Here is a 23554-nt window from a genome sequence, read left to right on the forward strand (position 1 = left end):
AGTTCCTATATATAATGTAGAGTCTGGATTCATTTCTTTATTTTATTTTTTTAATCTTTATTTATTTATTTGGTTGCACTGGGTCTTAGTTTCTGCCAGCAGGCTCCTTAGTTATGGCTCACTGGCTCCTTAGTTGTGGCATGTGAACTTTTAGTTGTGGCTGTAGAAAGAGAATCAGTAGGCTTTTGCATCTGCCCTGGGGTGCACCGAGGTTGCGAGCCCAGGTGACTGATGGGGGTGCCGGGCGTGGGCTGAAGGACAGGCGGTGTTTGTATTAGATCCATCAAGCTGGAACTAACCCTCCATCCAAGAGGAGAAACCCAGCAGGTACCGGGGCCTCCGCTGGTTCTGTGTTCTCTCCCTTCAGAAGAAGAGCTATTTGTCCGCGTACCACAAAAAAAAAAAAAAAAAAAAAAAAAAAAAAAGGAGAGTTGTTAGTAATCCTGGGGAAACCTGGGGTGTTCCCGTGTCACAGCTACTGGGTGACCAGTGTCACCTGAGCTGCGGTCTTTGTGTGGCTCCAGCAGCTGCTGGGCCTCGGGCAGGATGTGCTTGCACCTCCCCCCAGGAGACAGCCACTCCGGGTCAGGGGTGCACAGAAGTGATGAGAGGAGAGACTAGCCCTCCCTCTGCATGTCGCCTCCTGCCGCCCTTCCCAGATCCCCTTTCCTCCTCCTCGCATGGGTGCCCTGCCCTGACTCCTCCCCTCTAACATATTTGACTGGTGCTTACTTCTTTCCCACCCAGGAATGTGGCATCACCCCAGAAAGTGAGAACCTGACCTTGTCACCGAAAGGAGCTATTGACCAGTCGTCCTGCACGGGGACGCCTCTCTCCTCCACAATTTCCTCCCCAGAAGGTACATGATGGTGGGTGGGAACAACTGCAGGTCCTTCCCCGTCAGCCGAGTCCATAGTGCTTCTAATATTTCCTCCCGGATGGACTAGGGAGCAGCACTTTAATACCTAAGCGGCAGACAAAATAGGCCCCAGCTTGAGAGGAAGTGAGACTCGCTCCCTTGCAATGAGAGGGCGGTCTAGTGGCTGAGCTGGGGGAGAAGCAGGTATCTCACTCCCAGTCCTGCTGTCATAAGTGTTTCTTTAACATTATGACAGGGAAAAGCAAATCCCTCATCCCTGAGGTTGAGTTTGGAGTTCTAAAATATAAAGCAGCCAAACCTTGGAAAACCTTCCATCTAAACCCTATTTGGTGAGGGCAAGGCCAGGCCGCTGGTGTCCTCACTGCCCGGGTGCAGCGAGAGAGCTCTGCGACTCTACTCTAAATGAATCTATTTGGGCATGGAGAAAGGCGCAAAAATACCTCCAAAGCCTTCCGATTTGGCCTGACCGTGCCCCCTCCATCATGATCTTGCAGATCCCATGGCAGGGGGCCTGGTCTTGTTTCCATCAACAGGCAGTTTAAGGCAGACACGGCCTCTGTGATAAGGTCTTGGAAAGAGAGCCTGAGCCCTTGAAAAGGGAACCTGTAGCCCCTCAGAGGAGAGTGTTTAGTTAGGATCAGAGAGGAATTTCAAAGCCTGCATTTTATAGACTAGCTCTGTGACCCAGTGAGCCCTGGGCTACCACCAGTTGCCTTGTGCTCCCTAGATTTGGATCCCAAAGGAACGATCAGGGGTCGAGGGTGACTCTTCTCCCTGGAGCCCTAAGTCTATAAATTCAATCAGGGCCATCAACGTGCCCCTTATTCCTTCTCATGACACTAAACTGAATCCGGGATGAGTTCTCAGGAGGAGCCCACCTGTCAGTCACACTCTGCGCACTGATGTCTCTCTGCTCCGTGCTCACCAAGGGCTTCAACAACCATGGCTCTAAAGCCACATCTTGCCCGGTGGACTAGGTCGAAATTGCCCCTCCTGGGTTCACAGCAGAGACTGCCTTCAGGTTGCGTGGTTTGTAATCTCTTAAACATGCCCTGGACATACTTAAGCTTCAGGACAGCCACGTCCCGTCATGGGTCCAGTGCTTTACTCTCTTGGCGACGTGGTTACAGGTGCTGGAGGGACACAAACTCCTGTGGTTGCCACTCTCCATCAGCTTGCAAAAGACCCAGGTCCTCACCCCTCTGGCCCCATGCAGGCTTGTGGTGGAGGAAGCCGTAATCCCCAGAGACGCCTCCCACAGCCTTCCCAGGGGCTCTCCGGTCCCTTCCCACTTAGCGTTGACCCAGCCAGGCCTGGGCCAGAGTGGCTGAGGTCCAGGGTACACTTCACTTCCTGCCTTCCTACTCTTTACCTGGCTTCTGTCTGTCCATTTGTTTCTCATGTCTTTTTGCCAAATGTACGTCTGTCTGTCCGGTTTGTTTATTTTGAAACTCATTTAGGTTATCCAGACTTCGTGTGAAAGTTCATGTTCACCCACACCCAACCCCAAGCTTGCTGGGCGCGTGCACATCCGGGGGGCCCTCGCTGAGGCTTCCGTTCCTAACTGGCAAGAGCCTGTATTTAATATGCTGAAATTTTCCAGGAAAAATAAATATTTGTGAGACTAGATTAATCCCTGTTCCACAAAAGCGGGGATGCTTCTGTGGCAAAGGTTACAGGCAGGATTTGTTTTGGTCACTAGTTGGGGAAGATGCCATCTCTGCCCTCACTCCGCCCTGAGTCTGTGGCAGCTGTGCCGGCCAGCCGCTCACTGGGTTTCAAGAGAGGAATCTAGGCTCCTGCCTCCCCGCAGTGGCTCCCCACCAACCCCCGTGTTTGGCAGAGAGAGCTCCTGGGAAATGTTTCAGCCACCCATGCTGGTGGAAACTGACCCCAGGCCTTGTGCTTCCTCCTCTCCCTAACTCCTTCGGGCCAACCTGCTGGTGGATGTTTATTCCACTCTGGGATTGCGGCAGGGGAGCGAGACCTGGAAGGAAAACAATGCCTGGGCTTCTTTATGGTGATCTCGAGAGCCAGCCATTCTCAGATTAAACTGGCTTCACCGTTCAGGCCAGACATGAAACCGAATGACAGTGGCGGCTGCCAGGAGAGGGAGTTGAGGGTCGCATCGTAGCCTCACCCCGAGGTCTCAAGGGCTCTTACGGTAGAAGGAAAGTGCATCTGCTCTCTTGGTAAAATGTTTCTCGGGTTCTGCTGTTAGCGTCACACTGGTAGTAAAGAGCTGGGGAACTCTCTGGAAGCATCTGTCGGGTTAATGTCAGGTTAATGACAGGAGCATCCACTGTGGTAGTTCCCGTGGAATCAACAGACCTCACCACGCTCAGCTGTAAGTTCAAAGTTCCATCCTATGACTGAGGTGCCTCAGGCTGGCTTGGCCATCAGGACAGCTTCTCAGGCACTTGGTCTCCCTCTCCACGCTGTTTCCCTCCCCACACGGATGCCACTCCCCTCACGGAGCTCCCACAAAGAGGGAGCCCGGGGAGCATACCATGGTCCACCCTCCCCAGGCCCACAGGTGCTCTGCCAGGAGCCCCAGTTCGCGGCAAGGATGGCTCAGGTCCCCATCCTCGCTGCTCTCATCACCCTTGTGGGAGTGATGTTGAGAAAGCACCTGTGTCATTCCAGCACCTCTTCCGCTAAGAAGCCTCTGGGTCTTCTTTGGCCCCAAGACCAATGCGGTGCGGCGGGGGGGGGGGGGGTGGTGCGATGGTATGTTCTGAGATTGTTCTGCAAGGTTCACAAAGGGAGGAAATCTGAGTTGACCATTGTAGGTGGTGAGCCGATTAGAATCACGAGGCTGTGCTAGGTAGACGGGCCTCCAAGGAATCTGATGGAGTATCACACAGGCGGCAGGAGAGTGGCCAGGGGACCAGTGACAATTCTGTGAAAAGGCTCTGGGGAGTGCGATGGGAAAAAGCAAAGATAATTTGAGTTTATTAGTGGAAATACAAATGTTTTTGTTTTGTTTTGTTTTGTTTTTTGTGGTACGTGGGCCTCTCACTGTTGTGGCCTCTCCCGTTGCAGAGCACAGGCTGCGGACGCACTGGCTCAGCGGCCATGGCTCATGGGCCAAGCTGCTCTGTGGCATGTGGGATCTTCCCGGACCGGGGCACGAACCCATGTCCCCTGCATCGGCAGGCGGACTCTCAACAAAGGGTAAGCTGTGAAAAAGCGAAAGAGAGGCATGGACATATATACACTACCAAACGTAAGGTAGATAGATAGTGGGAAGCAGCTGCAAAGCACAGGGAGATCAGCTCGGGGCTTTGTGACCACCTGGAGGGGTGGGATGGGGAGGGTGGGAGGGAGGGAGATGCATGAGGGAAGGGATGTGGGAACAGATGTATATGTATGACTGATTCACTTTGTTATAAAGCAGAAACTAATAAAAAATAAAAATAAAATAAAAATAAAAATAAATACTTGGGAAGAAAAAAAAAACTTTGCCTCAAGACAAGCTGGACATGGAGGAGTGAGAGAGGGCAAGGGGTAGAGGGAAAGACATATTTCTGGGTGGGAACAGGTGTACCATCCCCTGGGCACAGCTCCTGCCCAGAGGCCTGATAAGGAGCCCTCACCTCCACCCACCCCCTTCAACCAGAGAACTTCCAACTGCAGCTCCTCAATAACTGAAGAGCAGGAAAGCTGGTGACTGGAGGGAGGCTGGGGGAGGGGAGGAGGAAGGACCACAGTCCACCGTTAGTCCGTCACTTAAAGGCTGGTGAAATGAATGGGGCAAATGACCCCAGTCAAAGAATTTGGCAAGTCCACGGCTTTCCTGGCTTTCACCCAGCGGCTCTGTTTCCTCGGCTATCTGGAAAGGAGGGAGAGCACTTCCGAAGAAGCCTCTGGAATGTCAGCTTCTGGGAATCTTGCTGAGGACGGGGCGGGGAGGGAGCGCTTACCGGGGAACACTGGATTACCCTAGCCGCCTTGGGGTGCCTGCGACCGGGGCTGCGGTTTCTGCGGACCTGAGCGGCAGGTGGCATCGGAGAGTCAGACCTGCTTGCGGGCACCAAGACGACACTCGGTCGGGAGACCGGGACAGGCCGAAGAAACGTGAGGAAGTGCCACTCGCAGCCCAGAGGAGAGGAGAGGAAAGGAAAGCCCCAAGCATGCACCCAGCCCTGGCCCCCGCGCCACGGGCTGCGTCCCAGGAGCCGTCGCCACCTCTGAGCAGCCCAGATGGGAAGGGGGTGGGGCGGGGACGGTTCCCGCGGCGAACTGCTCGCCAAGGGCCCCGGGGCCTCTGCGGGAGCGCCGAGCCGCGCGCCTCTCCGAGCCCTGCGCGGGGCCCTCGGGCGGGAATGCGCGGAGCCGGGACGCGGTGGCGGGTAGGGGGCTGGGTCGCGCGCGGGAGAGGGCGGCAGGAGGGAGCTGGAAGAGAGTTACCGCGTGAGAGAGCGGTTAAGAGCCCGCGGTCTCTGTGGAGATGCCCTGGCCAATGGCAGAAGCGGAAGCTGTTTATATGGGCGGGGCGTCGCCACGGCAGCAGGGGACGCCTTGCGAGCGGCTACTGAGTGCCGGTCCCCGGCCGCTGGCTTTCAGAGAGGCGCCGGCGGGCGTGAGTGGCGACGAGGATTGCTAGCTGGGCCCTGGAGCTGGGAGCAGAGAGCCGCGGTGAGGGTGGGCGGTGGGAGGAATTTCTTTGAGAAGCTTCCTTTGGCCCGGGCTGCGCTCTGAGCCAGGTAAGGGACGGGGAGGGCTGCCGGCCGTGGGAAGGGAGGGCGTCAGTACCAGCCCGCTCTCCCATCCGTCCCCGACGGAAGTGGTGGGCCCGGGGACTGACATCAGAGGCGTTTGGGGGACACTCACTTCCCGCCCCCTTATAACTCTCTGTATTGTTTCCTTCCTTCCCCTTGAGCCCCATCCTAATATCCCTTTTCAAAGATCAGACGACCTCCCCCGCCCCCCGACCCGTCGTACTGCCCTCCTGGACTCTCTCGCCCCATTTCCATTGGTTGTGGACGGAGAGAGGGGGGTTAATTCCCCGCTTTGAGGGAGAAAGGGGTGACCTCGCATGCCCCTACACTATTCCCTCGTTTGGCTAATTAAGTCTCCTCTAAAAGATCCAAGAGGAAAAGAGCGAGGCGAACCCCGTGTGGGTCGGACTCCCGGGCACACCTTCTGTTTCCCAGACCTCGGCAGTAAAAGATCCTCCCCGGCTGCAGGAAGGATTTTAGTAAGAGCCTCCCCCCTCGCCCACACTCTCCCCTCGGGGGTGGGGAAAGAGGGCTCAGTTCCCGCTCTGGTCCCCGCAGGCACCACATTCCGTTTGGAGGAGGCTACCCCCGGATCGCGGGATGGAAGCCCGCTTCCGGGAGGCTGCGTAACTGAAGCCGCGGGAGTCAGCGGGCCGGAGAGCTCGGCGGCCACCCTCGGCTCGGCTCGTGGATGTTGACAGCCCCCTCGGAGAGTCCCCGCAGATATGGCGGAGAGCTGGCTACGCGTCTCGGGAGCAGGGGCAGCGGAGGAGGCCGGACCGGAAGGCGGCCTGGAGGAGTCCAACGCCCTGAATGACAGCCTGACCAGCCTGCAGTGGCTGCAGGAATTCTCCATTCTCAACGCCGAGCTCCCCGCCCTGCCTTCGGGGGACACCGACCCCCACGGCTCCCACGAGCTGGCAGGCTCGGCCGAGCCGGGGTCTCCCCTGGCGGCGGACCCCGCCTGCCTGGGGCAGCCGCACACACCCGGCAAGCCCACGTCCTCCTGCACGCCGCGGAGCGCCCCCTCGGGGCTGCAGGCCTCGCCTCCCGACGACGTGGACTACGCCACCAACCCGCACGTGAAGCCGCCCTACTCGTATGCCACGCTCATCTGCATGGCCATGCAGGCCAGCAAGGCCACCAAGATCACCCTGTCGGCCATCTACAAGTGGATCACGGACAACTTCTGTTACTTCCGCCACGCTGATCCCACCTGGCAGGTAGGGAGGCACTCCCTCCCTCCCTCCCCATGCCTGCGAGGACTGGACTCACATCCCAGATCCGCAGGCCAAGTAGGCGCGGTACGGCCAGGGCCCCGAGAGAGGAAGGCCGTCCAGGAAGGACCTCAAGGGAGCCCAGTGCTTGGACTGCTGCCCCTTTGACTTCAGAGGTGGAGGAGGGAGGATGTTCAGAGGGCTGCAGGGGTGCCGACATAGAGGTTCAAGTGGAAAGAACTTGTCACTCGTCTGGCAGGCTCAGCCCAAAGACCAGGGCTGAACTATGCGTGGACACAGCCTCCCAGGGTAGGTTGATGGACTGAGGGACACATTTTTGTCCCAAGTCCTGCAATTCCTCGACACTACCCTCCTCAAGGTCAGTTTGTCAGGGCCTGACTGGAGGCAGAGCATCGTTCCTGCCAGGCTCTGCATCCCGCCTGCTTTCAGTTGGCTGGAGGGGCTCTGGGAGGGGAGAGGGGCGTGCTGCGGGGTGTGAAGGCCATCTGTGTCCCAGTGGAAGGGCTACGGGGCCTTCCGAAAGCTGCTGTGCCAGCCCCCACCCCAAGCCCTCCCTAGTTTCCTGCCTACACTCCTCCCCCTCTTCTCATCAACCTCCCTGGGGGGACAGTTACCTCAGCCACGTGCTTTCCACAGGGGCTCTTTCCTCCCACACTGGCTTCATGTTCCAAGTGTCCGGAACCTGGCACAGAGCAGCCAAAGGGCACAGACCACCATGTAAACCTCCCAGTCTTGCCAGGGGGCACTACTCACCTGCCGGCCCCACCCACCAGGCCCCAGACCCCTGTGCCCCAGCGTGGTTTGGACTGTGCACCCAGGCGTGAACAAGGCAGGATGGTGATTCAGGCTGGGCACACACGGCCCTGAGCCTCTTCGACCATCAGGATCAGGGGCTACTTGGGGACAGAGACTCTGAGGATGCACAGATCCTTCCCTGTGGCACAGGTCACAGGATCAGAGTTCCTGTAATCACAGCTATTCCACATTTGCTTGGGCCCTGACCCTGGGGCAGGTACCATTTGTAACCTTGGTGAGAAAGCAGAGACCCTCCACCACCCCCCACCCTACCCCAAGCCTGAGAGGCCCCAGGAATGAGCGCTATGCTCTTGGCTGGGTAATAATCAACTGAGGCCTCAGAGCCTGGGGTGGGAGGAGGGGGACATGGTGGGTGAGGGCCCAGGCCAGCAGCCGGCTCTAGAAACAAGGAAAGTCATCAGATCCTCCCACACTTCATCCCCCCCCCCCACACACACACCCTCACACCCACTCACTCATTTCACAAACAGAGAAGGCCAGCCAGGCCCGGGCAGAGGGAGATGGCCGTCCAGGACCTGGGGGAGCCAAGGCCTTTGGCCAGAGGCCGCAAGCGGCGGGGTAAGGGAGGGAGGGCAGGACAGGCTGGCACTGAGAGCCACCCTGCGGCTCAGGGCTCGGATGACCGAGCAGGCAGATATCCTGGCCAAAGGGAACAAAAGCCCCCGACAGCACTCCCAGCTCCTGGTGCCCCGTGGCTGGTGTCCCAGAGCCTCCCGCTCGGAGCAGCGCCTCTGTCTCCCCTGCCCCCATCGGAGAGAAGGTGGTGGTGGGACTGGCAGTGGCGCTAGGAGCCCCCCATCACTGACCCCACCCACTCTCCCAGCTGTCTTCCTTCTCTCCTATCTCCCTGTGTCCAGAACTCCATCCGCCACAACCTGTCCCTGAACAAGGGCTTCATCAAGATGCCTCGTGAGAAGGACGAGCCAGGCAAGGGAGGCTTCTGGCGCATCGACCCCCAGTACGCCGAGCGGCTGCTGAGTGGGGCCTTGAAGAAGCGGCGGCTGCCCCCAGTCCACATCCACCCGGCCTTTGCCCGCCAGGCCGCGCCAGAGCCCAGCGCCGCCCCATGGGCCGGGCCACTGACCGTGAGCACCGAGGCCCAGCAGCTGCTGCGGGAGTTCGAGGAGGCCACTGGGGAGGCGGGCTGGGGTGCAGGCGAGCGCAGGCTGGGGCGTAAGCGTCAACAGCCGCTGCCCAAGCAGGAGGCCAAGGTCCCGCGGCCCTCCAGCCCCCTGCTGCTGACCCAGGAGGAGCAGGGTGAGCTGGAACCCCTCAAGGGCAACTTTGACTGGGAGGCCATCTTGGACGCTGGCACGCTGGACGGGGAGCTGGGCACGCTGGAGACCTCGGAGCTGATCCCGCCGCTGAGCCCTGCCTCACACGGGGACGTGGACCTCACCATCCATGGCCACCACATCGACTGCCCTGTTACCTGGGGGCCTCCAGCGGAGCAGGCTACCGACAGCCTGGACTTTGATGAGACCTTCCTGGCCACATCCTTCCTGGAGCACCCCTGGGACGAGAGCACCCGTAGCTCCCTGCCCCCCGAGCCCCTCTTTGAGGCCGGGGATGCCACACTGGCCTCTGACCTGCATGACTGGGCCAGCCTGGGCGCCTTCTTGTAAGAAGCCAGGCCCTGCCCCACCTCCAGACAGCACCGAAGTCTGGGCCCAGACTGCCCCCCTCCCCGCCAGTGCAGGCCCATGGACACCCTACCGCCCAGGCAGGGGCTGGGCCAGCTCACCCCACCAGGCCACACGGCCCCCAGCCCAGGCCATCCTCAGATTCTAGTCCAGCAGGCTGAGAATTGGGGCCCAGGACCCAAATTGCTGCCTCCGCTCCCCAGCCCCCCATACACACAGTGTTTCACTGATCCACTTCTTCCCTGCCCCAGAGACACGCTAAGGGCCCTGCACTATGAGAGCTGCGGCTTGGAGGGGCCCTGGCCAAGCTGGAAACATCAGTACAGGGTCCGCCCCAGAACACCTTAGCTTCCAAGCTTCTCTCTCTCCTGCTCTCCTCCCCAGGTCTCTATCCAGAGCAAGTTCCCAGGTACAACCAATGCTGATTAGGTGACTGCAAATGAACACCCAAGAGGCCTCTCCTGGCAGTCTGTGAGGAGGAGCTAGGCGGAGGGGGGAAGAGAGAGGAGACAGAAAGGAGGCCGGGGTGCCGGGTGGAGCCAGGAGGTTTTCTAAGGCCTCTGGGATCTTCTGGCTTCATCCCTAGAGGTGGGGCAGAGGGTATGTGTCCCTAATCTTTGAGCCCAACTTGAGGCTGAGAGCAGCGGGGAGATGGGGATCTGGGGTTTCGGGGCTGGGGCAGCCAAGCTGCGGAGGGAAAGGGGACAGACAGACTAATGTAGTGAGTGTAGCTAGAGCTGAGGCTTAACTGGGAGGGACGCAGTGCTTGCTAGAACCACTGGGACCAGGAATGGGGGGATGGCCCATTGCCCTTGCTTGCACTCCTGCAGGGGAGTGTCTTGCTCCACCATAAACCCCCTGGGCTGCATCCCACATCCCCTCTCCTAACCCATCGGGCAATTTAACCTTTTTCATAGAAAGAGATTTACAATAAAAACATTTTTAAAACTAAAGTTTTAAAAAGTCTCAAAATGGACCTGCTTGCAACTTTCTCTGGGGAAAAGCATGGGCCAGTTTTGGGGAGGCCACGGCCCAAGGGAGAATGGCTGGGAGGAAGATGGGGGGCACCAAAGGCCTGCAGAGTGTCCCCTGATGCACTCCTCAGGATCTCTGGGTGCCCAGAGAGAAAGGGGCTGAGAGGCGGCCCTCGGGGGTCCCCTGCAGCCAGGGCCTCGGCACCTCTCTATGTGCAATGGGGAGACTGTACCCACAGCCCCGAGGAGCAGGCGGCAAAGGAGGCACAGCCCCCTCCCTGGCCCTGGGGACTCACTCACAAAGGCCGTTCTTGCCCAGGGCTCGGCTCACGTTCCCCACCTCGCCCAAGTTGAGGGCCTGCCCAGACTCACCTGCGGTCCTCGCCTGGGCCTGTCTCCAGCTCCTCCCTCCCTTGGTCCCTTCCTGAAGGGACAGGGTGTGAGGTCAGAGGGCCCCAGCTCCTGGGGCCCCACTTGCCACCCTGGGGTTCATTCACCCCGCCCAGGGCCTTCCCTCCAATGCAGGTTGGGGCTGAGGGAGGCCATCAGGGCAGACGGAAGACGGGGTGCCTAGACCCTACAGCTCCAGCCTGTGAGGAATCAACGTACCAGAGTTCTGATGGGGAAACTGAGGCACAGCAAATATGTGACACTCAGCAGGCACCTTTCCACCCCCTCACCCCAGCTTTGCCTGGAACCCATCTCTCCCCCGAGCCTGCACCTGGCCCCGCCAGCACGCCCTTGTGGTGCACAGCCCCTTCCCCCAGCACTCACGTGCACGTGCACACAGACACACACACACACACACAAACGGGCACTGTCCTACACAATCCTGCCCAGCCTCCACGGGCCCCTTTCTCCTGAAGCCCATTTCTTTCCTTGCACTGGAGGCTGGCTCCAGGACAACCTGGCATTCCCCCGCCAACTTGCTGCTTTCCCTTGCTAATTACTCAAAATATTTCCGAAGGGTGCGCACACTGCAGGGCCAGGCGGGTTGGGGCCTTACAGAGCTCAGGAGGCAGCCCATCCCCTTCCCACCGCTTGCTGAGGAGGCTGCCCCAACCTCCCTCTGAGACTCCCTTCACCCCCTAAGCAACGACTCCCTCCCTCTCCCCACCACCCTCCGGCCTTCCTGCCCACGCTCCCCAGCACTGGGGGAACATGGGGGCTCCAGCCTCTCCACTGGTCCCCAGGCTCAGCCTCCAGCCCCCGACAAAAGGGGTACACCCTGGATTGACAGGTGGGGCCGGTCACTGTCCCTCCTCCTCACCCTCTGCCTGGGCCCATGCTGGGGAAAGAGGGGCAAGGTCAGGGGCTGGCAGAACTGCCTGCCAGGTAAGAAAAGGCTGAAGAAGCTTCTGGCTGCCAGGAAGAATCCCCAGGAGCTCCTGAAAATCCCTATGCTTGGGACTAGTGTCTCTGGGGCTGGGACCCAAACACTGGCACTTTTAAGGGTCCATGGATGCTGCCAACGAGCAGCCAAAGCTAAGAGGGGGCTCCGAAGCGGCCAGAACACAGGGCTTCACACACCATTTCAGCAGGCAGCGTTTGGGGGTTGGCGGTGGAGGGGGCGGGAAGCGTGAGTGGATCCTGTCCCTCCTATTCATCCCTGCCCCGGCCCTTGGCTGGGTGGCTTTTTCAAACAACGTTCAGTGACTCCGTATTTATTTAGAGATTCGATGTAATCCCAGTCAATATATATTTTGCACCCTTAACAGTAAGTTGCAGACAGGCTACCCCATTAGCACTAGATACTTTAGTGTGTGTTTCCTTAGAACAAGGACACGCCTCCATAATCCCAGTACCACCATCACAATCAGGAAATGAACACTGACCTGGTAATCCCATGTAACCGCAGACCCCCTTCACGTCTTGCAGATCACCCCAGGAATGCTCCTCTCCATTCCAGCATCCCAATCCAGGACCCCATGTTGCACTGAGTTGTCCTTTCTCTTTTGCCCTGTGTGGCTTTGAGCCCATGACTCAAGCTCTCTGGGCAGGTTTCGCATTTCCTTTGATCTCCACTTTTGAGGTGAGAAGCCCTTCAGCCACTTCACCCTCAGGTGTGGTACAGTCCCTTCCCAAAGCAAGAAGCCAACTTGCTGTCTCCTCACTTTCCACCTCTTCCCTATCCTCCCTCCCCCATGTATCGCCAGCCAGGAAAGGGATGAGGGGCAATGTTCAGGAACTCAGTGTTTGGGGACCCTCGCCGTCTGCCCACGGGACAGGCCACCCCCAGCTCCAGTGACGGGAAGGCCCCCGGGATGGGATTCCATGCTGGCCTGAAGCAAATGCGCCAGGCCTCCTGAAGAGCTGAGCTGAGGGCAGGAAACACTCTTCTCCCCGCCTCTGCCCCCCTCAACATACTGGGGACCCAGACTTGAAGAAGGAAGGTCATGTCCATGGTGTCCTCCCAGATCAGCACCGACACCGTCTCCTCCATGTCCGGCTCCTACATCGCCCCTGGCACGGAAGAGGACGGGGAGGCTCTCCCCTGCCCCCGGGCCGCCAGCAGGACCCCCTCAGAAGAAGGAGACGTAAGAGAGGAGCATGGGATCGCCCTCGCCGCTCTGCTCTGCTCTGTACTCGAGTCCCAAGGAGCTCAGTCCAGGGCCTGCCAGGGAGATCGGCAAAGCCCCCCAGTGCTCGGGAGGGGAGCCCTGGAAAACACGGTACCGGGTTGTTGAATCAAAGACTCCCTCAGATGTGATCTTCCATGTGGCACCACTTCTGTCCTGAGGACTTGGTTTTCGCTTGCTGCCAGGCGAGCTGGGTAGGAGAGCCGGTGGCATCTGCACCTTGACTTTTGTTGCTCCTTTGCAGGTGACGCCAGCGGCGTCTCCAGACTGCAACTTTGTGGGCCTCGTCGCCACCGCTGAAGAGCAGGATGCAGAGGTAAGAGCAAGGTGGACGCTGGTGCCCCTCCCCGGTCAGAGGGACTGCCGGCGCTGGCACAGGATGCAAATAGGATGGGGGCTCTTCTGGAAGAAGCCTTCCAAGGTGGTGCACTTGGATCTGTTAGAGGCAGGGTGCAGAGCAGAGGGACTGTCCGGTTAGCAGAGGGCGCTGGTCTCAGCGTAATAGGCGTGGGGTGAGTTCCAGAGGGAAGTCTTCCAGGCCAGACCCTTGAGAGGGTGTTTGTCCTCCAATTCACTTAGTATTTACCTGGCACAGGCATCTCACATCTTCCTGGCACTGGGGGACACAAAGACCGAGTGACATGGCTTTTGCCTGCCCACACCCCCAATCCACCCATCCCACCCATCCCGGAGCTCCATCTGATGGAGGAATCAGAGTTATAACTCAGCGTGAGAAGTGCTCTGACGGAGGTGTGCCTGAAGTATATGGAATGCCCAGCTCCCAGTGGGGACTCTACAACTTTCTCTTGAGCCAGATGTTCTCAAAGGAGTATCTGGATGGGATTGGGGATCCTAAAGGGTTCCTGAAAGTTTTATGATCTCACGGTTTGCTTTTTCATTTGACAACTTTGATTTCCACCTGAGAGAAACAGTGTGAGCTAAACTATGACCAAGGCTATTCCTGACAGTCCCAGGGTCCCTCTGTAAGGTGCCTCAGACCTGGTCCCTCTGGAACGTGCCTCAGACCTGGTCCCTACGCGCCGATCCTGCCTAGCCAAGCAAAATCTGCCTCTGCTGGGCCTCCCAGCCATCTCACACAGACAGAAAATGTATGGATACCAGGAGGGTGATTAGTTCTGTCTTCTGACAATCAGTAGGCTCATTTCACTGCTTTATGGACTCACAGTGCCTTCCTTCTGTCCTAGGGAAATGAGGTTCTAGAAGAAGAGGACGGATCACCCACACAAGAAGATGGTAAAAGACCTGGTCTTTTGCTCCCTTTTATTATATTTCTCTCCCGGGTATTCTCTGAAGGGTACAGAAAGGGGCACTGGTGTGACTTGGTGGCACTGCTCAAGGGTGTGGCTTTGGGGAAAGGTTGTCTTCTTGATGGAATATCAAAGCAAGCAGGGTATCTGAGGACCTCAGCAGCCTTCCTGGCTCTTTCTGGGCCTCTGAGCCAAGGCTGCAGAAGACACATGGAGTTCTCCATCTACGTTGAGTAGATCCTGAAGCTTCTTGGGCAACTGCCATCCCCTTCCTTCCTGCTTCAGCTTCTCAGCCGAGTCTCACAGAACTGCTCTAGCAGCCCCAAAGTTCAGCTGCAGCAGGAGAACAGCTTCCTCCCCTTGGGGGAACCGAGTGTTAGGCAGTAGGTTTTCCTGCTTTAGTGAAGAAAACGGCTGATGTTACAGTAGCAGAAGGATCACAGCCCTGGCGGCACAGCAAAGGTGAGGGGAAGAGACGTTAGCAGCTCAGCGTACACTAGTGTTTGTAGGCTATTGGAACGATTCTCTTTACCATCATTCAGGCCTCAAGTAGATATTTTTTTTAATGGGAAGAGTTGGTTTACAAAGTTGTGTTAGTTTCTGCTGTACAGCAACGTGAATCAATTATACATATACATATATCCACTCTTTTTTTAGATTCTTTGCCCATATAGGCCATTACAGGGTACTGAGTAGAGTCCCCTGTGCTCTACAGCAGGTCCTTATTAGTTATCTATTTTATATATAGTAGTGTGTATATGTCAATCCCAATCTCCCAATGTATCCCTCCCCTCCCTTGCCCCCCGCCATAACCATAAGTTTGTTTTCTACACCTGTGACTCTATTTCTGTTTTGTAAATAAGGTCAATCATATCTTCAGTCGGAAGAATTTGGTTTCTAGTAAGCCGAGAAGCGAAGGAACGACCTGCATATAGAGCAAGGAAGTGGCGGGGTGGGGGTGGGGGTTAGGCGAGCTGGGAATCCCACCTGGGATTGTAGGACCAGGCGTCCCAGGAACCGGTGTCTCTTCCGTCTGCTCCTCTGAGGTGCCTCCACAGAAGGGCAACCTCTAGAGCAAACCTGGATCCCAGCCTGGATGCAGATGTCATGCTAGTCGCTTCTGCTTTGGCCATGGCAGTTGCTTGGGGGGTGGTGTGGTGTGCAGGGGGTGCGCATGTGCACTGACCACTCTCTCCTGGTTATTGTTTCAGCCACGCATGCTGGTGGAAACTAACCCCAGGCCTTGTTCTTCCTCCTCTCCCTCACTCCTTCGGGCCAACCTGCTGGTGAATGTTTATTCCACTCTGGGATTGCGGCAGGGGAGCGAGACCTGGAAGGAAAACAATGCCTGGGCTTCTTTATGGTGATCTCGAGAGCTAGCCATTCTCAGATTAAACTGGCTTCACCGTTCAGGCCAGACATGAAACCGAATGACAGTGGCGACTGCCGGGAGAGGGAGTTGAGGGTCGCATCGTAGCCTCAACCCGAGGTCTCAAGGGCTCTTACGGGAGAAGGAAAGTGCATCTGCTCTCTTGGTAAAATGTTTCTCGGGTTCTGCTGTTAGCGTCACACTGGTAGTAAAGAGCTGGGGAACTCTCTGGAAGCATCTGTCGGGTTAATGTCAGGTTAATGACCGGAGCATCCACTGTGGTAGTTCCCGTGGAATCAACAGACCTCACCACGCTCAGCTGTAAGTTCAAAGTTCCATCCTATGACTGAGGTGCCTCAGGCTGGCTTGGCCGTCAGGACAGCTTCTCAGGCACTTGGTCTCCCTCTCCACGCTGTTTCCCTCCCCACACGGATGCCACTCCCCTCACGGAGCTCCCACAAAGAGGGAGCCCGGGGAGCATACCATGGTCCACCCTCCCCAGGCCCACAGGTGCTCTGCCAGGAGCCCCAGTTCGCGGCAAGGATGGCTCAGGTCCCCATCCTCGCTGCTCTCATCACCCTTGTGGGAGTGATGTTGAGAAAGCACCTGTGTCATTCCAGCACCTCTTCCACTAAGAAGTCTCTGGGTCTTCTTTGGCCCAGAGACCAAGGTGGGGGGGGGGGCTATGGTATGTTCTGAGATTGTTCTGCAAGGTTCTCAAAGGGAGGAAATCTGAGTTGACCATTGTAGGTGATGAGCTGACTATAATCGCGAGGCCATGCTCGGTAGACGGGGACCCAAGGAACCTGATGGAGTATCACACAGGCGTCAGGATAGTGGCCAGGGGACCAGTGACAATTCTGTGAAAAGGCTCTGGGGAGTGTGATGGGAAAAAGCAAAGATAATTTGAGTTTATTAGTGGAAATACAAATGTTTTTGTTTTGTTTTGTTTTGTTTTTTGTGGTACGCGTGCCTCTCACTGTTGTGGCCTCTCCCATTGCGGAGCACAGCCTCCGGACGCGCAGGCTCAGCGGCCATGACTCACGGGCCCAGCCGCTCCGTGGCATCTGGGATTTTCCCGGACCGGGGCACGAACCCGTGTCCCCTGCATCGGCAGGCAGTCTCTCAACCACTGCGGCACCAGGGAAGCCCGATACAGATGTTTTTAAATGATGGCCTTGGACAGGAGTGGGCATACCGATGAAATCTAAAAGTACTTATGGAGGGAATTCCCTGGCAGTCCAGAGGTTAGGACTCAGCACTTTCACTTCAGTGGCCTGGTTCAATCCCTGGTCACAGAACTAAGATCTTCCAAGCCACTGCGCAGCCAAAAAAAGAAAAGTTCTTATGGAGACCTGAAATAACCCAAGACTAAGACGCCACTAGGAAGGGTTATGCTTCGCAGATACTAAGGAAAAATCGGAATTAACTTTCTCTTTTCTTGGAGAGAAACTCTACAAGATGGTGGAACTGTTACAGATCTTAAATTTAATTAGTGGCTGGGTAGAGGCAGGAAAGAGGTGTGTGGAATCCCCCTAGATGTGCTCCCCAAATCTGCCTCTAGAGGTCTCCTCACTCCCCCGTTTCTGAGCCTGAGGAGGGAATTAAGTGGGAACCACCTTTCTCTACCTCCCGTGAAGGATTTTGAATCTCCAGGCTCCCTTTTCTGGCTGAGGGCTGGACAGAATGGTAGCACTCGCTCAGGAAGTCCTCCTGCGCCTTCCAGGCTTACCTTCTGCATCCAGGATGCACGGAGCAGCAGGGTTTCGCCGAGGGTCTGGCAGAAGCCTTTTTAGAGGAAAGAGCACCACCGACTGTACCAAGAAGCTGGGGAGATCAGAGACTTCAGGTCTGAGTCTTCAGGCTGTTTCAGAAGGAGCCACTTTTCAGCCCTGGCTCAGAATCTGGACCGGTGGTGTTTGTAGCAAGGACTCAAGAATTCAGAGCCAGGCAGCCTGGCAGCCAGTGGTGGTGGCGGCGAGGCTGCGGCAGTGTTTTGATTTCACTTTGTGTGTGTGCGCGTGCGTGCGTGTGTGTGTGTGTGTGTGTGTGTGTGTGTGTCTTCTCTCCTTTTTACCATTTGCTTTTGGTCGTTCCTACCAAACAGCCGCAGTTCCGGAGTCCTGCCCATTAAACACAGAGGAATAAGTATGAGATCTACCAAATTATATAAAATGAAGGAACAACTTCTTTCATCTGGGGGTTCCTAACTTGAAAGGGCAATCTTGCCTGCTCTTCATCCTGTCACCCTTAGAGCGGTAAAGCACTGTGGACCCATGTGCCGGACTCCGGTAACCCCAGGGAGTACAGATCCCCGCATTCCGTCTGGCTGTGAGAGATACCTAAACATTTCCTGTCCCACTCACTCCCCTTCCCCTGGGGTCCACCTCCACAAGACTCTTATTAGAGCCTTAGGGCGGATTAGCACACCAGGACATTTATGGGTATACACAATTTATACCCGCTGAATCCTAGTGTTTCTGCCATTAAAGGGTTTCGTGTCTTGGGCTGGCCTAACCTGAAGCTGACCCCAGACATTTGTGAGTGGCCTCCCTCAAATGTGACACAGTGAGCGTCACGTCCACCCTCCAGGGTCAGCCGGCTCCGTCCACGAACTGAGCCCTCTGAAGGGCATGGCTCTCGGCTCTTCCCTGGAGAGATCACCGTGTGCTGGAGGATCCAGGAATTTCCACACAGCATGAGAAATGGGGTGGTCGTACGGGCCAGTGGGGGAATACTTCGGAGCACGATGGACCCCATCTGGCTTCAGGGGGGGGCTTTCTGGGGGCAGGTGCTGGAAGAGGCAGCTCAGCAGTCCTCGGCCAGAGAATGGGAGGCTTTCCCCCAACTCAGGGGCTTAGGGCTTCATCCTTTCCCTTCAGAAGGGCCATCTCGCTGCACTGGGGGGAATGAATCAGATGGAGTCAGTCTGCGGGCTGGGAGGACGACTTGGGGGATATGAGTGTAACCTGAACAAGGCCAGGGGGGCGGATGGTTTTCACGCACATTCTGTGAGTCAGGCGCCCTGCTCACCACTCTTCCATGTCACCTCGCTTAGTCTCACAGCATCCCTGGGGAGTAAGTACTTGTCTCGCATCTGATGGATGGGAAAACCAGGGCTCCAAGTACAGTGACCTGCCCAAGGTCACACAGTCAGTACGTTACAAGCTGGGGCTGTATCCCGGTTTTCTGACTACAGATTTAGACCTTACTAGAGCTTGAACAAGCAGCAGGTCATGGTGGATTGGATACAGAGCATGAAGGAGAGAGAAGCTTCAGGAGTGGGTTTCCAGCATGGGCAGCGGGTGCTTCTCGTGCAGGAACTGCAGTACGAGGGGGGAAGATGATGAGTTTCGTGGATGGTACCCGGGGGACCCCAAAGCTCTGGAGCTAATGTCTCCTGGGGTTGGTGGCACCAGCTGATAGCAACTCTCGGTGGGCTGTTCAGGTGCAGAAGGAGACGAACAGCTGTCACTCTGTTCTCTGCCATGCCATTTGGTCCCTGGCGCCCTGCTGGGCAGCCAGTCCCTTCCTGCCCCACCCTGGCCCCCACAGCAAACACTAACTCTGAGCCCAAATTAACACACTCTTCTCCCTCCCCTTCACCTCCTCCTGCTCTCGTGAAAGTCTCAGCCAGACTCAGTTTCTTTTCCTGGTCCGCTGTAACACTTAGGCAAACTTCAAGACCAAATAAAGATACAAAGGTGGATCCTACGGCAAGCTCACAAAACAAGGACCATCCTGCATGTCCCTCCATCAGTGGGCCACAGTGGCCATGACTGTCCCTCGCCCAGTGGACGCCACTGCTCCCAAGTTTCACGTGCTGTGGTTTGCACCCTGTGGGAGTTCCAGCTAATGCGCATCTTGCCAGCTTTCGTGCCAAACTCCCGGACTGTCCTGCCAGAGACACCATCTGCACCAAACCAAAGGTCCGGTAACCTTCCTTTCCTCTTCTCAGGTGCCTGGCAGGCTGACGACAACGTGGTCAGTCGTCGGAACACGCAGCGCAGACGCTCACCTTCTGGCAGCCTGGAGGACCCCGAGAACAGGCTCTGCGTGTGGGATCCTTTGGCCATCTGAGAGCCTTAGCCCCTGTACCAGGGCTCTCCTCCCGTTCTCACATCCCATCCTGGCCTCATGGCACCACTGACCTCCTGGGCATCCTCAGCAAGACACACGGAGACTTTTTAGACCCACGTGAAAGCTGGATGCTGAGGGCACCTGACCCTTCTCCCAGACTCATCTTCTTCCGCAACCGTGATCCTTCCCCTCTCAGAAGGGACTGGAAACCTCTTTTCTCCTTGTCGGCTAAAGCCACTCGAACTGCAGCTCATGAGACCCTTTGCAGAGAGTCTCTGGAATGTTTCCACTGTATCTTGATCTTCAGGTGGAGCTGTGGTCTACAGACTGGTTATTTCTTGTGTATCTTTTTTTTTTTTCTCCTTAGGAGGTAGACCAAGAAGACTCAAGAGTTTGGGTGACTTCATTACAAACACCCATCTAGCATTTTCTAGTCTCTGGGACATCATAACCAATCTGAAACCTGCAGTTTGGGGTGGCGTTGGGGGATGACTCCTGTGAGAAGGGAAAGCCATATTGCACTGTAAGTGGGGTTTCCCTCAAAATGCATTAGGGGTTCCTATCTCAAGGACAAGAAGCAGTGGCAACCACCAGAAGGTTGGTTGGGAAAACAGTTCTTGCTTCTGGTAGCAGAGGCTATGCCTCGTGTGTCTGCTTAGGAAGGAGGCCTTGAATCTGAGAACCCCTCAGTTACATGATGACCTACCGGGGAGTTCTTTATGATCAGGTGCACTCAGGAAGGCCTGGGGCTCCATCCTAAGGTGACACTGCAAAGGCATTTTTGACCCCCTCTATGTACCAGGCACTTGTTAGGGACTGTCGTATATTATCACGTTTCATCACTACCGCCCTGTCAGGTGGAGGTGGCATTCTTACCCCTGCTGCCCCCGTCTCCACCCCGCTTTTCTGAAAGAGTTGAAGAAAGAAGCTGAGAGAGGGGTGGACCGGTGGTTCTCATTTGGTGCCCAGGAACCCCAAAGGAGGTTGGGGGAAGGGCTGAGCTGGGGTCAGTGGTGGTCTGGGAGGCTCCCCACCCCACCGGTTTTCCTCCCCTGTCCTCCAGATCAGCTGAGCCTGATGGGGGGAGCCGGAGGTACTGCCTTCCATAGGTTCATCAGAGATTTAGAGATATTGTTCAAATCACATGTGCACCCCACCTCACTCTGCTGTAGGGCATATAAATAACAGCCTGAAACAGCAAGACCGTAAGCTGTTGGCTGTTCGTCCCTCAACACTAGTGTTATCAATGGATTCCTCATAGCTCTCTGATAGATGCATTGTCTGCTGGCTTTTGGAAGAGGTGGTTATTTAGTGGAGCATGAGATTGAGAAGCAAAGTGGGATCCAACAGTTTGTGAGGCTGAGATATGACAGAGCCCTAGGCTATGCCCACCATGATGGCCTGAATTAGTAGTTGGAATTGTTGCCCTAGAAGAGCTTTTCAGGGTCCTTCCCAAGGCCTCAAAGAGAGCCCAGTGCCGGGGAATGTTTTGCACCTCCTGTGTGGCTGCTTTGCGCCACCAGGTGCCTGGTGACCCTCACTGCCTGGTGGTTGTGGTTCACATCCTGCCCTGGGGGTGGGCAGGGGGAGGCCTGTGGTCTTGACAGACACTACATGAGCCAAGCCTGAATCTCAGCTTCTGCCTTGAGTTCCCGTGTCCACCCGCTCTGAAATCCTGCAGCGGGTTCTGCTGTTTCAGGCCCCATTTAATGTCCTTCCTTTCCCTGAAACATTCTTACAGCCCCTTTCATATTGAAGATTCGAGCAATAACCACACTTCCTGATCTCCTTGAAGTCTGAGTCCCAGAAGCACTAGGGAAGGGGGCGCTCCCTTAGCCTGGGGAGGTGGTATACAGATCAACCTCATCTCCCGGCAGGTAGTATTCAGAGTGTGGTGTTACCTGAGATGAAGGAGATGTAGGTAAAGAGTTGCCACAGTGGCCAGGAACCCTAAGAGGAAGCCATTGCCTTCACCCTTTCTGGAGGGTCTGTCTTCTCCCAGGAAGAGGCTCAGAGAGATTCCTCAAGGCCTTGGTTCCATAACCAAGACATACCCGGGTGAGAAGTGGCCCTTCACTCCTGTTTCTCAGACAGTTCCTGCTCTCTCCCCCATCCCCTCACCTCTTTGCCCTCATTTAGCTTTTTGGCGAGCAGAAATATCCCATCCAAAAGGGCTGGGGTCAGGGAACAGGGCACAGAACCTGGTCGGGGAACAGGACAGCCGCCCCAGTCATCATCTGGAGATGGTCATGTTGTTAGCAGTTGACCCACAGAGAATATGACGGGGCCTGGTTTCTCACACAAGGACACAGACTAACCGGAGGCCTGGGGCTCCTTCCTGCCACACTCAGGTCGGAGCTCACCTATGAGCTCACTTCCGGGTGGTGTGGTGATCCCAGCCTTCTCACAGAGCCCTTTTTCCTTCTCTTCCCCAGTCCCATCCCTCCAGAGGTCATGCCAACGCTGGGGCATCTCCTGGGCACGGATCCACACACGTTAAGCCATCTCACCTGGGGAGGGTTTGTGTCCTGTTCACCTGACCTTGGCATGCTGCTTGCTCACTTTGCTTTAGGATCTGCACACCTAGTGTGTGTAAGTATGTGTGTACTGTTGTGCCATCTGTGTACCCCTCACTCCCTGGAGTACACTCATGGGCACACTACAGTGGGGAGGTCAAGGATGCAATATTTATGGACCGCTGCATGATTCTTAAAAATGAATAAAACTGTTCACAAGGGAAGAAGAGCTATTAATTGCGCAGTTGGCTTATTTGTGAAAGTTGCTGTCCGACTTTCTCCAGCACGCTTTTAATACTTTGACTCAATAACAACTCACACTGCAGAAATATAGAAGATCATGAGAGATTACTACAAGAAACTCTATGCCAAGAAAATGGACAACCTGGAAGAAATGGACAAATTCTTAGAAATGCACAACCTGCCAAGACTGAATCAGGAAGAAATAGAAAATATGAATAGACCAATCACAAGCACTGAAATGGAAACTGTGATTAAAAATCTTCCAACAAACAGAAGCCCAGGACCAGATGGCTTCACAGGCGAATTCTATCAGACATTTAGAGAAGAGCTAACACCTATCCTTCTCAAACTCTTCCAAAATATAGCAGAGGGAGGAGCACTCCCAAACTCATTCTACGAGGCCACCATCACCTTGATACCAAAACCAGGCAAGGATGTCACAAAGAAAGAAAACTACAGGCCAATATCACTGATGAACATAGATGCAAAAATCCTCAACAAAATACTAGCAAACAGAATCCAACAGCACATTAAAAGGATCATACACCATGATCAGGTGGGGTTTATTCCAGGAATGCAAGGATTCCTCAATATACGCAAATCAATCAATGTGATACACCATGTTAACAAATTGAAGGAGAAAAACCATATGATCATCTCAATAGATGCAGAGAAAGCTTTCGACAAAATTCAACACCCATTTATGATAAAACCCCTGCAGAAAGTAGGCATACAGGGAACTTTCCTCAAAATAATAAAGGCCATATATGACAAACCCACAGCCAACATTGTCCTCAATGGTGAAAAACTGAAACCATTTCCAATAAGATCAGGAACAAGACAAGGTGGCCCACTCTCACCACTCTTATTCAACTTAGTTTTGGAAGTTTTAGAAACAGCAATCAGAGAAGAAAAGGAAATAAAAGGAATCCAAATTGGAAAAGAAGAAGTAAAGCTGTCACTGTTTGCAGATGACATGATACTATACATAGAGAATCCTAAAGATGCTACCAGAAAACTACTAGAGCTAATCAATGAATTTGGAAAAGTAGCAGGATACAAAATTAATGCACAGAAATCTCTGGCATTCCTGTACACTAATGATGAAGAATCTGAAAGTGAAATCAAGAAAACACCCCCATTTACCATTGCAACAAAAAGAATAAAATACCTAGGAATAAACCTACCTAAGGAGACAAAAGACCTGTATGCAGAAAATTATAA

The 23554-nt window shown here is 55.5% G+C and overlaps 1 protein-coding gene across 1 annotated transcript; it reads left to right on the plus strand.

The window, feature by feature from the left end:
- Positions 1-6329: 6329 nt before the first annotated feature.
- Positions 6330-9283, plus strand: LOC309793339 (forkhead box protein J1-like; the record flags this gene model as incomplete). The annotated part of the gene is made up of 2 exons (XM_082603816.1): positions 6330-6827; positions 8516-9283. 2 exons carry the CDS (start codon positions 6330-6332, stop codon positions 9281-9283), a joined length of 1266 nt encoding a protein of 421 aa, XP_082459942.1.
- Between the last annotated feature and the right edge of the window lie 14271 nt (positions 9284-23554).

The sequence above is a fragment of the Mesoplodon mirus genome (assembly GCF_964341445.2).
Source record: "Mesoplodon mirus genome assembly, chromosome: 18".
NCBI classification, from domain to species: Eukaryota; Metazoa; Chordata; class Mammalia; order Artiodactyla; family Ziphiidae; genus Mesoplodon; species Mesoplodon mirus.